Below are 13,511 nucleotides of genomic sequence, written 5' to 3' on the forward strand. Positions count from 1 at the left end.
AGGGCTTAGTTTCTGTCATTTGGAAGGCAGCTTCTTTCAGCTAGTTACCATTAAGAATGATCCAATGGTGGGAATGTGTTAAAAATGACACAGGAACCACCTCAAAGGGGGGCTTACTCACCGGACTGGGGACAATTTAAGCATAAAATTTTTTTAAAATGATAATAAATTATAATCCATTGAAAAAATTCAGAAGTCCCACACTGATATAAATAAATAATAAACAAACAATGGAAAAGGAATGCTCTAACTTTGCAAATACCAGCTAAGAAATATAGAAGAAATAGTGGATAGAAAAACCACCACTGAGGCAGGTGGGCGTTGTCAATGGATGCTAGGTCTAGTGGAGGGAGGCATTTTCAGGAACAAGATCATCCGTGAAACCTTAGAACACCTTCCCACAAAAGACTAATCAATTGCAAAAGGAAAAAGTGTGACTTTAAGGTGGAGAAATCTAAAGGACACCAACATGACCAGAGATCAAGCTTAACATCTCCAAGGGTGGGTGGGCCGACAACATGTACCCCTGATGTGACTGCACATCACGTCATTTCTGTGCCTAGTCCTGCTGAGAGCTCATGACCTGAGTCTAGTCATGAGGAAGCAGCTAGATCCAGGCTGAGGGTCATCCCATAGAATGTAAAGCCTGCTCTTTAAACCTGCCAAAGATATAAATGCCAGGGAAAGGCCGAGAGACTGTCCACATTCAGGGAGTCTGAAGACACATGATAACTAAATGCAACATGTGCTCCTGGACAGGATCCTGGATCAAAAGAAAAAGACACGACTGGGACAGTTGGCAAAACTTAAATGGGGTCCGTGGACTGGATGGTAATACTGACTCAATGTTGATTTCCTGATTTGGGAAGTTGCATGCTGATAGCATGTCCTTGTTTGGGAGAAATGCACACTGGAAGTGTTCAGAAGAGATAAGACAACCTATCTAGAGCTCACTTTCACAAGGTTCCGAAAAATATATACATATATTATAATAGAAAGAGAGAGATTAGGTGATGGGGCAAATGCAATAAAATCTTAACAACTGGAGAACCTGTGTGGAGTGGGTATGAGAACTCTTTGTACTGTTCTGGTGACATTTACATAAATTTGAAATTATTTCAAAATAATTTTTTAAATATTGGCCAAAAAGATAACCAGCAAAATGTATCCAGGTCTGGATCTCAGAGAAAAGAGATTAAGAGAGAGAATTTTATTCATCAAAAAAACTGGGCTTCCCTGGCGGCGCAGTGGTTGAGAGTCCACCTGCCGATGCAGGGGACACGGGTTCATGCCCCGGTCTGGGAAGATCCCACATGCCGCGAAGCGGCTGGGCCCGTAAGCCATGGCCACTGAGCCTGCGCGTCCGGAGCCTGGGCTCAGCAACGGGAGAGGCCACAACAGTGAGAGGCCCGTGTACCGCAAAAAAAAAAAAAAAACCCAGCAGGTAAAAAATACATCATATACAGTAATAATACAATTTAAACAATAAGTTTCTTCACTGTCGCCACTTCTGCCCTGCACATTACCTTCTTTCTCCTCAATCTTCCTGTGATCATTTTCTGATGCCAGTTCTGAGTCTGGGGAGTCCAAGGCACTCATCTAAACAAGTAGTTCAGGATCAGATTTAGAACCCAAGTCCTCAAGACTAAGCAGTATAGACAAACACCCACTCCAGGACAGGACACGTTGATGAAAGTTACCTATAACCATCCAGTGCATTGAACAAGAAGCCACCAGAAGAAGCTTGACCTTGCACTGCCTGCAGCGGCCTCCTGATGTGCAGCAGTAGGGAACACACCTCCACCTCTTCTGCAGCTCAGGCCTCTTTATCACATGCCAACTAACTACTTTTATCCTCGACTAACCAACCACGTTTCCAAGTTGCAACAGCAGAACTTCTCCACTTCTCTCCATGGAATATGAGCCAGCAGAGCAGGCCAATTGTTCAATCAGGAGAAACTGAGATAGGTTTCCCCAGGGGACTTCTTATATGCCAAAAGAATAAGAATGACTTCTCCTACTAGCTGTTTTCCCCCAAGTTCTTCATTCCTTTTTGCCCCTACATATCTCCATAATATTAAAAGTTCAGGCTACAGTATATTGCACAGAATATTCCTAAAAAGTAAGCTCCATATTGGTTCAGTCACTGTCCCTCTAATTTGAATAAAAACAGAGCTTTCATTCAAATTAGTCTTGTTATCCAGTTGCTTTTATGATACGGCCTTACTTAATCTTTAGTCTGGAAAGCTTGGCTTAACCAAGAAAATCCTGGGAAATATAATTCTCTCCCATTATATAAACTAGAAAGGGTAAAATCTGTCTGGCATAAATAACACACTGAAGTCTTAATCTGATGAAGCTAAAATTAGACCTTTTTTTATATCTGAGTAAAATAAAAGTGATAAAAGCATTTTTTTAAAAAGAAGTATGAGGGTTTTTTTTTTTTAATAGTCAAGGGCTTTTATGAATACATAAGCTATTACTATTCTTTGGGATAGTTTTGATGTCTTATTAAACAAGTGAAAAGCAAAACAATCCTCAAGTTCTACTTCCCATCTTCCTGCCCAGAGAACACCACCCCAGGGAACGGAAGCACATTATAAAGCCCAACTCCAAAGACTTGCGGTCAAAAGGTTCCCGCAGCCACATGGCACCCCACAGGCTGGGGACACGTCCAAACCACTCACACTGCACACTGCCTACTAAATACGACAGAGAAGGCACCGCATATGATGGGCAATTCAACCAGGGTCCCACAGGGGATTCTGATGAGTCCCCATGCTCTGACCAACTTTCCTTCAGAGAGTTTTGGTTTGGACTTTGGAGGAATACTATCTATAAGGAGACTTTCTCAGAGAGGCTGATTTATAGCTTTAAGCAAGGGGGCACATAACCACTGCTACATCTGTTCTCCTCTGTTAAAGTGTCAAGTTCCAGGATCCCCAAGATTACCAGACTCCCCATTTGGCAAAGAATGGAATCAATTTTCAAGCATGGGGTGGCCTATACTTAGACTGAAAATCCTACAGGGGACTCCAGTCAGACCTCTGAGAGTCATGAAAGAAAAGCTGCATCTTTCACAAGGACTCTACACTCTTGTTATGAATGACACCATTCAGATTCCCTGGACCACGCAGGAAGCAAAACCCACTATCCCTAGAGGTGAACTATTTTCCTACAAAAAAAAGAGCAAATTCACCTTAGGTCTTAAAACAGGGAAAAAACCGCATCCACCCACACTCCTCACACGCTTCATATTGGCATCCCTGTGAGTAACCTCTGATGAAGATAAAAGACTCTAACAACAATCTTCATGAATGCATTCTGCTTTAGAACCATGCAAACAAGACAATTATAGTTATTCCATCCCAGAGACAGACTGGGGCTAGTTCTTCTGTACTGTCAGAAAGTTAGTAAAGCATCTCAACTACTGTTTTTATCAATGCCATTTAATCTTAGAATTTCTCATATGCCTTATCCTCCTGTCCTCAAAGACTAATGGTTAAGCAGGAAACCAATGTGTAGGAAATCCTCTAGAGGGAACATGATGAAACACTAATCCTTCTTTCTTTCATTCTAACATTCTAGCATCTAACATCTAACAACATTCTAACGTGTTAGAATTCTAACAATTCTAACATCAGCTTAGAATTTAAAATATCAATTAGTTGGACAATGTTTCACCATTGTGTGTCCTGTACCCAGTACAAAGTTAGGCATTAATAAAGATTTGTTGAGTGAATGAATATTTACTTCCCATATCGTGGTGAGGCTCCAGTATTGCACGCAACTCATTCTTTGGGACATGAAAATCATTCTTTGGGATACTAGCAGCTCCAGCCTAATGAGTCATCTATCAAATGCTTATCATTGTTCTGTTTTAGGGGCCCAGAGAGGAAAATCTTGGCAAAGATACACAATCCCATATCTTTCATGGGGGAAAAATTGCCCTTCTGGAGTAGAAAAAAACATTATTCCAATATCTACCGGATATGTAAACGATCTAACAGATACTTGCCTATTATGTACAAAGCACTATGGTAGGTCACTCTTTACCCTTAGGAGTTCACGATCTAGTAAGCGAGATCAGACAAATCTATCCATAGCTATCATATGAATAAATAAATAAAAACATGACCTGTATGTCCAGAGCCTATAGGAATTGAGCAATAGGTTTAAGGTGAAATTCATATTTCCCTTTACTTCAGTAACATATTTTTTGAGGTTTTAGTTTCAAAAGATTGCTTTTGAGAAGTGCATTTATTGCAGGAAGATTCTTTGTTGACTTAACATAGTGAGACAGAGAAGCATGGAGAAATAAATGCTGATGACTGGAAAGTGGACAGAGCATAACAAAATCTAAAGACCAGATGGATTTTTATTTAAATCCATGCTTTCTTTAAATGCTACTTGCAAGGCTGAAGAACTAACCATATTGAAATCAGTAATGCCTTTTAAGACTAAACTAAACATATTAAAAATTATAATAATCTTAAAGGTACTAATGTCTTTTCTTTCAAGAGCAGGCAGAATTATCCAAGCCTTTTTAGTAGTGCGCTGCCCCGTGCCATGGGAAACAGATTATCCTAGCAAAGGAAGATTAGGAAGGGGAAAGGAAAGGGACTGGATATTGGTATAAAAGGCTTGAGTAGGTAGTGTCACATTATACTCACTCAATCAGATAAAATCTCCCACTGAAGTAGATTATGGTTCCATGTCAAGCTATGGATCCTGGGTTATGACTCACTTGTAACGTAATCTCTCCATTGCCAGGGTGCATTTTCTATTCCCATGGTCAGATCAGGAAAGAACAAGGGAGGAGTCACAGAAGCAGAACGGGACTGGGAGCTTAGAGACCTGGGCCTAAATCTGGCTTCAGCTCAAAACTGTTCTGTTCCTCATTCCATTCATCACTCCTCTTATTCTTCCCCCGACACCCCTGTTCCAGCCTCCTAATCTAATGTTCACCAAGTACATACACACACACATTCAAATGTCACGTATGTTTAGTACTAACTATATGCCTGTGCTAAGTACTTTAATGTATATTATCTCTAAATATCACAACAACTTTGTGAGGTGACATTATCACTCCCATTCTATTTATTTATTTAGATATAATTCACATATCATAAAACTCACACTTTTAAACCACATAATGTAGTGGTTTCTAGCCTATTCACAAAGTTGTACAACCATGACCACTATCTAATTCTAGAACATTTTTATTCCCCAGGAAGAAATCCCATACCCATTAGCAGTTATTCCTCATTTTCCTCTCCTCCCATCCCCTGGCAATCACTAATCTACTTTCTGTCTTTATGAATTTGCCTGCTCTGGACATTTCAAATAGATGCATTCATATAATATGTGGCATTCTGTATCACTCCCATTTTACATATGAAGAAACCAAGACTCCAATAGGTTAAGTAACTTGCCCCAAGTCCCACGGTTAATAAAAGGCTGAACTAGAAGAGGAACTCAGGTCTGATTCAAGTGCTTGTGCTTGCTTTTGACTACTTTTTTTTTTTCCACTTGTTACACCAGAAAACAATGGTGGTTAAAACTTTTGACTACTATATGCTGCTTCCATACAGGAAGAAAATTGAGAGAAAGTGAAAGTTTTAGATATAATTGGGGAAATGGGGTTTTGTTCATCTAAGGTAATACAAGTAACAAATAAGAATCACAGTTATAGCACCATCTCTGCTAAGCTTCTGTTGAAATGCTGAGGCAGCTCTTCTAAACAGATCATGGCAAATTACTAGAAAGCACACCCTTCCCAGTCTCTGGCTGATTTACCCCACAACCGACTCCCCTCCACCCCTCAGCCCCATGAAGATGGCAACTATAAGAAACCAGGCTGTAAAGAAAGTCCTCTCTCCCAACTTTCCATCCCTTGCCCAGATGCCACTCTGCCACTTAAACTGTATTATCCATACAAATTTCTGTCTAACAAGTCCAAGAAAAATGTGCACTAGGGCTTTTCTTAAATAAGTAAGTACACTAGTGCTTTTCTTCTCCCTTTTAATTCTGGCAACCAAAAGAGGGTGAAGGATGTTGGAGAAACGAAGTTGTTAGCAAACCAATGGCAAAGAGCTATAAAAACCTAAGAACTGTAACTCACATAAAATGCCTATAATCTACCTTTAGCTTTTTCCAATTTTTCTACTTTATATGTTGCGTATGCATATGGCTGAGATTAGATTACCCCTTTCTAGAGGGCCAGGTTCAGATCTTCGATAGTCCTTTTCCTCCCGTATCCAACATAAACAAACAGGTGCACTGTAATGATAATTATATATTTTTTTCTTTCTTAGCAGAAAACTATAGAAGGGGAAGACTGATCTCCACTAACCCAAGGCCAAGACCAACGTTTGTTTTTACTTTTTAACCCCATTACCAGGGGCTCAAATGTTTATTGACTAGTAATAGCTAATACTTACACAGCACCTTACCAGGCACTGTTCTAAACACATATACTAACTCCCAACAACCCTAGAGGCAACTACTATGATTATAATCCTCATTTCCAGATGAGAAAACCGTGGCACAGCGCCGTTGTGATCTGCCCAAGGTCACTCAGTTAGTAAGGAGCGGAACCAGGAAGAAAGGAATGTGGCACAGATTAAAGCATTCCAACTAAATGCATTTAAGTCATTCCAATTTCTTAAAATTGAGAGGTTTATGATACACTGCAACAGCTTGGAACTCTACTAGATCATAAAACAAGAAAAATACTTCTCCCTCTGCTACTCTGTAGTACTCCACTCTGCCTGTCTTCAGAAGTGGTCAAAGCCTTTATCTCATTACTTCTGAACCCTCTGACAGAGGAAAATCAACAGATAGACGGGCTCTCATTCCCTATAGTTAAGTGAAAAGAAGGCCAGTGCTTTGGGAAGAAAAGGAGGAACTGAATCAAGGCGGTTTCATTATAATTCAGTTTTCCCTGTACAGGCCAAGCTACTCTCATTTGAGATTCCACCTACTTTTTAACTTCTAAAACATCATGTACATTATATACTCACTATACTGCCCTCAGTGAATTGAAAACTGTGAAAAATAAGAAGGAAGCATTATTTGGGGGGTTGTTCCCATCTCTTTTGTGGTTAAAAGTGAAATAATAAAAATTTACAGTTAATCCATGATCTTCAATTGCTCAAATACCATACTACATCCAACCTAGAAGACACTTCCATTCTGAAATGATAATTAAAACCTTCAAAAGAGGTTTTAAGAATTGAGGTTAAGAATTGAGTGTTCCTTCGCTTAAAATTTCAAGTTCCTATTAATCAGAAACCAACATTCACAGAAGAAAGTTGAGACAGTCTCTGAATGAACTTGACCTTCTAAAGATAGTCTGTAAAGGGAGAGAACAAGAGCTAGTTGTCTTTTTTTTTTTTTTGAGCTAGGTGTCTTTTAAGGAATGGTTTCTACTTTCTAACACAATCACCTAAACAGCTGGGAAAATGGCATCCACAAAATATACACAGTAAGTGCCACCTCACTAATTTCTCCTGATGCTCCTTTTCACCTCCAAAAATAAAACTGTCCACACTAAAGGAATGGAAGCATTTCATGGAACAAAATCAAATGGCTCCCAGTCCTGTCATCTGTACCCTCTCCTGGTTTTTATTTCAGATGGACAGACTCCAGAGGGTGAAGAGAGTTAAATACGAAAAGATTAGTTCATGATGCAGTCAACTAGAAAAGCCAATGAGGCAAAATACAAAGGTGCATTTGTATTTCTTAAGTTGGCTTTTAAAGAATAAAAACAAGAGCCAGCCAAGGTGCCTTGAAAACCTCCATCTCTCTGAGGTGAATCTACTCTCTGATTTTTTATCAGTAGTAATTCTAAAATAGTTGTTAAAAAATTACAGCAACAGATAAGCTATAAGAAAAACTTGTGAGCAGCAGGGAAAGCTGCTGGAAAGCATTGCTGAGGGAGAGGGTGAAAGTACACGTTCTGGGGCTCATCCCTGAAAACATCTGCCCTTCTCACCAATTGTTTTTGATAGCCTCACAGAAATTAGTTCCCTCTATGGGTCCATTTTAAGAATAACAAATCTCTGGGCAGAAGATGGCAAAACCACAACTTCAGAAAAGCTAGTCATACCCCCTTGTCCCACTTATCCCATGAGGTAAAATAAAAGCTTTTTTATTTACATCCAGGCCAACTAAGTGGAATATCATCAATCAGAATCTTATTTTTATCACCATTTCTGGAGTCTCAGACAAATTTAGGATATTAAACATGCAACTTTGGAAATATAGGGCCCAACACACAAACTCTGAAGAGTTTAAGAATTCACTGTATTCTACGCCTCATGTTCAAATTTGCTGTCAGCATCTAAATTAGTGTTTCTGAAAGTGTGCTTGCTGGCCCACTTGCGTCAGAATCCCTACCCATGGCTTGCGTTTAGATTCTTAGGACCCACCCACTAGACATAATCAATCTGTGGGATAGAGCCTGAGATATTTTCAACATTAATCTTAATACACACTTTAGTTAGAGAATCACTCAATGAAACCCACTGACTGCTATACTGTCCCAAGGTATCTGTCTGCATGGGATGCCAGTCCCTTCTTCCATCCAATCTGTTATTTCCTAATTAGACCAAGTTATCAAACCCTCCAGTTCCCCACCAACAGCAGTTTAAGAGGAAGCAAGAAATTAGGAAAGGTCAAAAACGCTGCACGATTTTAAATGCTTTAGGGCCTCTAACACATCCCAGAGAGAATCAAGTCAAGTTTCAGGACCAAAAAACGATCCTTTCCCTGTCTAACTTCTTCACCCTAAACACAATCCGCATCTCTGGCAATTCCCTGGCACCCATCAGACATCCTTTCCTTTAGCGACCCCAGCCCCATTCCCCTGTACATTCCTTTCACAGAGTTGCCAAATGATTGATGCAAGCGTATTTCACATACATAGTCAAACACACAGACGCGCGCGCGCGCACACACACACACACACACACACACATCGGACACACAAAATCCACTACAGTTCCCTGGCCTCCTAGGGCTCCCTGCCTACTGCCCGTCCTCCATCCCTCCATTCCACCATCCCTAACTGGGACTCTGACCACAACTGCTCATCCCCGAACTCAGAGCAACTTTCCTCACTCCGAGGCTTAACCTCCGCCCTCTCAAACTGGGGCCCTCCGCCCTCCCGCCCGTGCACAGCCCGGTCCCCTGGATCCTGCTCCTGGCACTCCTGCCTTCGGGCGCCCCTTGCCCTCTGGTCCCCGCGGCCGAGCCCCTCCCCTCCCCCACCCCGAGAGATGCCCTCCCACGGCATCTCGGATCCGGCCAGCTCAGGCCCGGGGGCCTCGCCACGCGGCCCTTCTTCCACTTTCCGCCTCTTCCCGGGGTTGTTTGCAGGGGCAGGGGTGTGGCCCACCCTCAGTTTGCCTCTCCAGCCCTGTCTTCCTCACGGCTACCCTCCTTACCCGCCTGCAGCCCGATCTCGGCGACATCGCCGGCAGGGCCGCGCTCAGCCCCGCCGCCTTCCGTGGGGGAGGAGGGACAGCTGTGGTTGTGGGAGCCCTTGATGTCGCGGAAGAACTTCTGCGTTTCGCGCAGGTTCTGCCTCAGCCGTCCCAGGTAGCGGCGGTAGCGGCCAAAGCCCCGGCACAGCTCGCGGATCATTCCGCCGCCTCCCGGGCCGGGACCCGAGACCGGCTCGCTCCCCCACGGCACCCCGTCGCCCTCCATCGCCTCAGCCTGCTCTGCCTTCGCGGCTTGGTGCCCGGCCCTCTGGTCCGGCTCCCCTCCTCCCGCCCCCCAGTGCTTAGGGCAGGAGGAATCCGCCTCCTGACGCCCCCGCCTGCAGTCGGCCGGGTTCCCAACCTCCGTCACCGCCGTTGAAAACAAACCAAACCGCAGTGCGCTGCGAACGGAACCTTTATCTCCACTATCCAGAGGAATGAGGGAACGATCACCGGAGCACCCCGTCACTGCGGGGTCTCCTGGGACTTGTAGTCTGGGCCGGGGCCGAGCTCCAAAACCTGGAGACTGTGGATGCGACCGATCGTCCTTTGGTATACATCTCCCCCGTTTTCACACAGAGCTCACACGCTCTTCCCGACTTAAAAACATGTTCCTGCTCCCTACAGAAGTGTCCCTGAGGAGAGAGAGCACCTGCAGAACCCGGACTCCTGCAGAAGGAGGGGTGCCTTACTGAAATCAGAGCGAAAGATTTTAATAGCAAAGAAAAGTAAGGAAACAAGACTGAGGCTAGTACTGTCTCCATGGCTACCCTAAATGACTCTCACTTTCCAATACAGTAGATACTGGGGAAGCGGCTGAAAATACCACGGAAATAGGGAAACCCCTCATGTCTGCATTGCATTCTCCTTTTCAGACTTTCCTTCTCCAGGTGTGGAAGGGGGTTTGTAGAAGGGTCGTTAAAGAGCTGTAAGCTGAAGTTTAGTTGGTTTCTTGAAGTAGAGAGACCGAGCTGGGTAAGGGGAAGTTGAGGTTAGTAGCCTTCCAAACCAGTTCTGATTATCTTAATTTGGCTTCTGATAATATGGAAGACTTCTAGTGACATGGACTGTGACGGAGCCTGGGACACAATTAGGAATAAAACAAAACTTGACAACCACTCCTTTTTCACTTCCTGCTTTCTTTCTCCTCTTCTCCAGGCACAGAGCCCTCCTGTCTTTCTTGCCGTGGAAAGACCCCATCTTCTACCCAGGCCAGATGTCTTTTCCCACAGGCTGGATAGTGTAGTCCCCCAACAGAATTTAAGAGGAGACTTGAGTTTGAGTCTGAACTTCTCCAATGCCTTGCCTTGAGACCTGTGAAGTAAGGGTTTGGGCTAGTTGATCTTTATGCCCCCTAAAATTTTGTGAGTTTTGCTTCAAAATGTTTGCTTTAGTCTTCCAACCTCTCATTCCTTGAGTGCAAGTGCTCTTAGCTTATTGATGTTGTGATAATTGGGTTAATTCCATGTAAAATGGGAAGGTTTTACCTGTCCAGGGGCTTTTAGTATTGTATAAAAAGGGGTCACTGGCTCACATGAATCTCTACTTGGTAAATGCGTGTGAAGTCTGCCCCTAAGGAGGAACTTCAAATTCCTTCTCATGTTCTCCTTCCCTTTTACTTGCTCACGTATTCTCCATTTGTCATTCTTTATCTTTGAAGACCCCTTCAAAGTCCATTGCAACCCCTAAAAGGCTCAGTGAAACAAATGAAAATACAAAATGAAAAGTTTAATGCAAGATGGTTTATACTACTTTTTAGAAGTGGTGTAACAAAGCAATGTGTGATGATTTGCCACACACAGTAATTTCTAGCAAAGGAGACCAGAAGAGAGAGTAGTTGAGCTGGAGTTGTCCAAAAAAGGAATTGGGAATTAACATCTTGAAGAAGGGGTGAAACATGGCTAGGTGGAAGTAATCAGGGAGAGCATTCTGTAAGGTAAAGTTCATGGAGCTCATCCTTTTAAAAACTATTCATGAGTTCTTTATTTCTAAAGTAAGTACAGTAAGTCCCCTACATACCAACGAGTTCCATTCTGAGAGCACGTTCATAAGTCCAATTTGTTTGCAAGTCCAACAAAGTTAGCCTAGGTACCCAACTAACACAATCGGCTATATAGTACTGTACTGTAATAGGTTTATAGTACTTTTCACACAAATAATACATAAAAAACAAACAAAGAAAAAATAAAACATTTTTAATCTTACAGTACAGTACCTTGAAAAGTACAGTAGTACAGTTCAATAGCTGGCATACAGGGGCTGGCATCGAGTGAACAGGCAAGAATTATTGACTGGAGGAGGGAGAGGAGGTGGGAGGTGGGAGATGGTAGAGCTGAAAGATCATCAGCCATAGGAGACGGAGGGCAAGCTGCAATTTCACTCACGCCTGACATTGATGGAATGTCACATTCGCATCTTTGAAAGTTCGCAACTTGAAGGTTCGTATGTAGGGGACTTACTGTAATATAGGACTGTGATATAAAATTCAAATGGTGCAAAAGGTATGCAAGGGAAAACTAAGTCTTCCTATTACTCCCTGTCTCCCAGCCACTTAGTTCCCCTCCCAGGAGGTAACTACTGTTGCAGATGTAGATACTATATAAATATATTTTTTAAAACACAAATATAGCATACTATACTTACTCTATTCTGCCCTTACAGACTCTTCCACAGCAGAACATAAAGATCTGCCTCATCCTTTTTGACTGTATATTATACTACCATATGGATTGGGATGTTTTAATTAACAGGTCCTCTGTTCATGGACCGTTAGGTTTTGTGCGGTCTTCTGGTATTATGAACAATGCTGCAGTAACTAACCTTTTACACACATGATTTTTAATATGTGTATGTCTCATCTCCATTTTTGATCTGCTGGGGAAAGTGATCAATTTTTTCCTGCTACTTAAAACTTTAAAGGGTGTGAATGACGGTGAACTCTTCCTAAATTACAATCAGCTACAAGTAAAAATACATGTTTTATTCCAATATCTAATTCTAAGGACAAATGTGGGAGAATAAGGGTTTGAATGATAACGAGAGAGGATTTAAGTTAGTGTAGGAAAGTGTTTCCTGCAAGTGATGATGTTAAACACACAGAACTACTTTTGTTCCCTCCTAGGACACCACTAAAATGACAGTAATGGAATTTTTTTAAAAGCATAAGCACCCAATAATGAGAGGAGCCAGTAGCAAAAACAAAAAAACAAAGTAGAAGCTGGGAAGCCAATGGACAAGTGTTAACTAAGTTACTAGCCTGGAAAAACCTGAATCCGAAACCCCAAGTGGGAAAAGCTGAGACCCAACCTGATGTAAACTGCAGAATCCCTCAAGTCTCAGGAATTGGTAACAGTAGTTCCCCTCCTAGCTACTGTGTATAGGACAACAGGGCTGCCATGTACATCTTGAACCATGGGCAGGGATTAAAACAAGGATTTTGAAATCTGTTTAAGAGCAGTTAGATCTCCAAGTCACCTTCCCCTTCTTCAACTGTCCCCCTGACCCCACTCCTCCAAAAGAAGACTGAAGTATTTATTCTCCAGAGAGGGCTGAATCAGAGGTCTCTGTATAAAATGGGAGATTAAATGAACTAATGGATACTGGATGTGAAGATTCCCAACCCTCCTCCTCCACTCAATTCCTAGATCTCTAGCTACAAGACGTTTACTCTCCAGAGAGGAAACTTGCAGTGTCTTTAAGGAATCTGACCAGCCCAAGAGGAAAGGCCCAAAGATACTGACATCAGAACCAAGATTTTGGGTTTTATTAAGGTATAATTAACATACATTACATTAGTTTCAGGTATACAACATAATGATTTGATATTTGTACATATTGCAAAATGATCACGACAGTGAGCCTAGTTAACATATGTCACCATCCACAGTTAAAAAATTTTTTTTCTTGTGATGAGAACTTTTAAGATTTACTCTCTTGGCAACTTTCAAATGTGCAGTACAGTATTATTAACTCTAGTAGCCATGCTGTACATTACATCCCAGGACTTATTTATTTTAT

General features: G+C 42.2%; 1 protein-coding gene across 8 annotated transcripts in view; it reads right to left on the minus strand.

Annotated features, from left to right (window-relative positions):
- Positions 1-9,849, minus strand: part of DSTYK (dual serine/threonine and tyrosine protein kinase) — a 56,773-nt gene extending 46,924 nt beyond the window's left edge. For 6 of the 8 annotated variants that reach the window (XR_009536843.1, XM_060129493.1, XM_060129463.1 and 3 more), the window contains exon 1: positions 9,456-9,849. Coding sequence is in view for 7 of the 8 variants with exons in the window: in XM_060129493.1 (XP_059985476.1) it covers positions 9,456-9,720 (265 nt within the window). In the remaining variant the exon portion in view is untranslated. Of the gene's footprint in view, positions 1-1,526; positions 1,600-1,700; positions 2,278-9,455 lie in introns of those variants that run through there. The other 2 variants (XM_060129473.1, XM_060129483.1) reach the window with 2 other exon arrangements.
- Positions 9,850-13,511: the final 3,662 nt, after the last annotated feature.

This window comes from Lagenorhynchus albirostris, chromosome 2 (genome assembly GCF_949774975.1).
Source record: "Lagenorhynchus albirostris chromosome 2, mLagAlb1.1, whole genome shotgun sequence".
NCBI classification, from domain to species: domain Eukaryota; kingdom Metazoa; phylum Chordata; class Mammalia; order Artiodactyla; family Delphinidae; genus Lagenorhynchus; species Lagenorhynchus albirostris.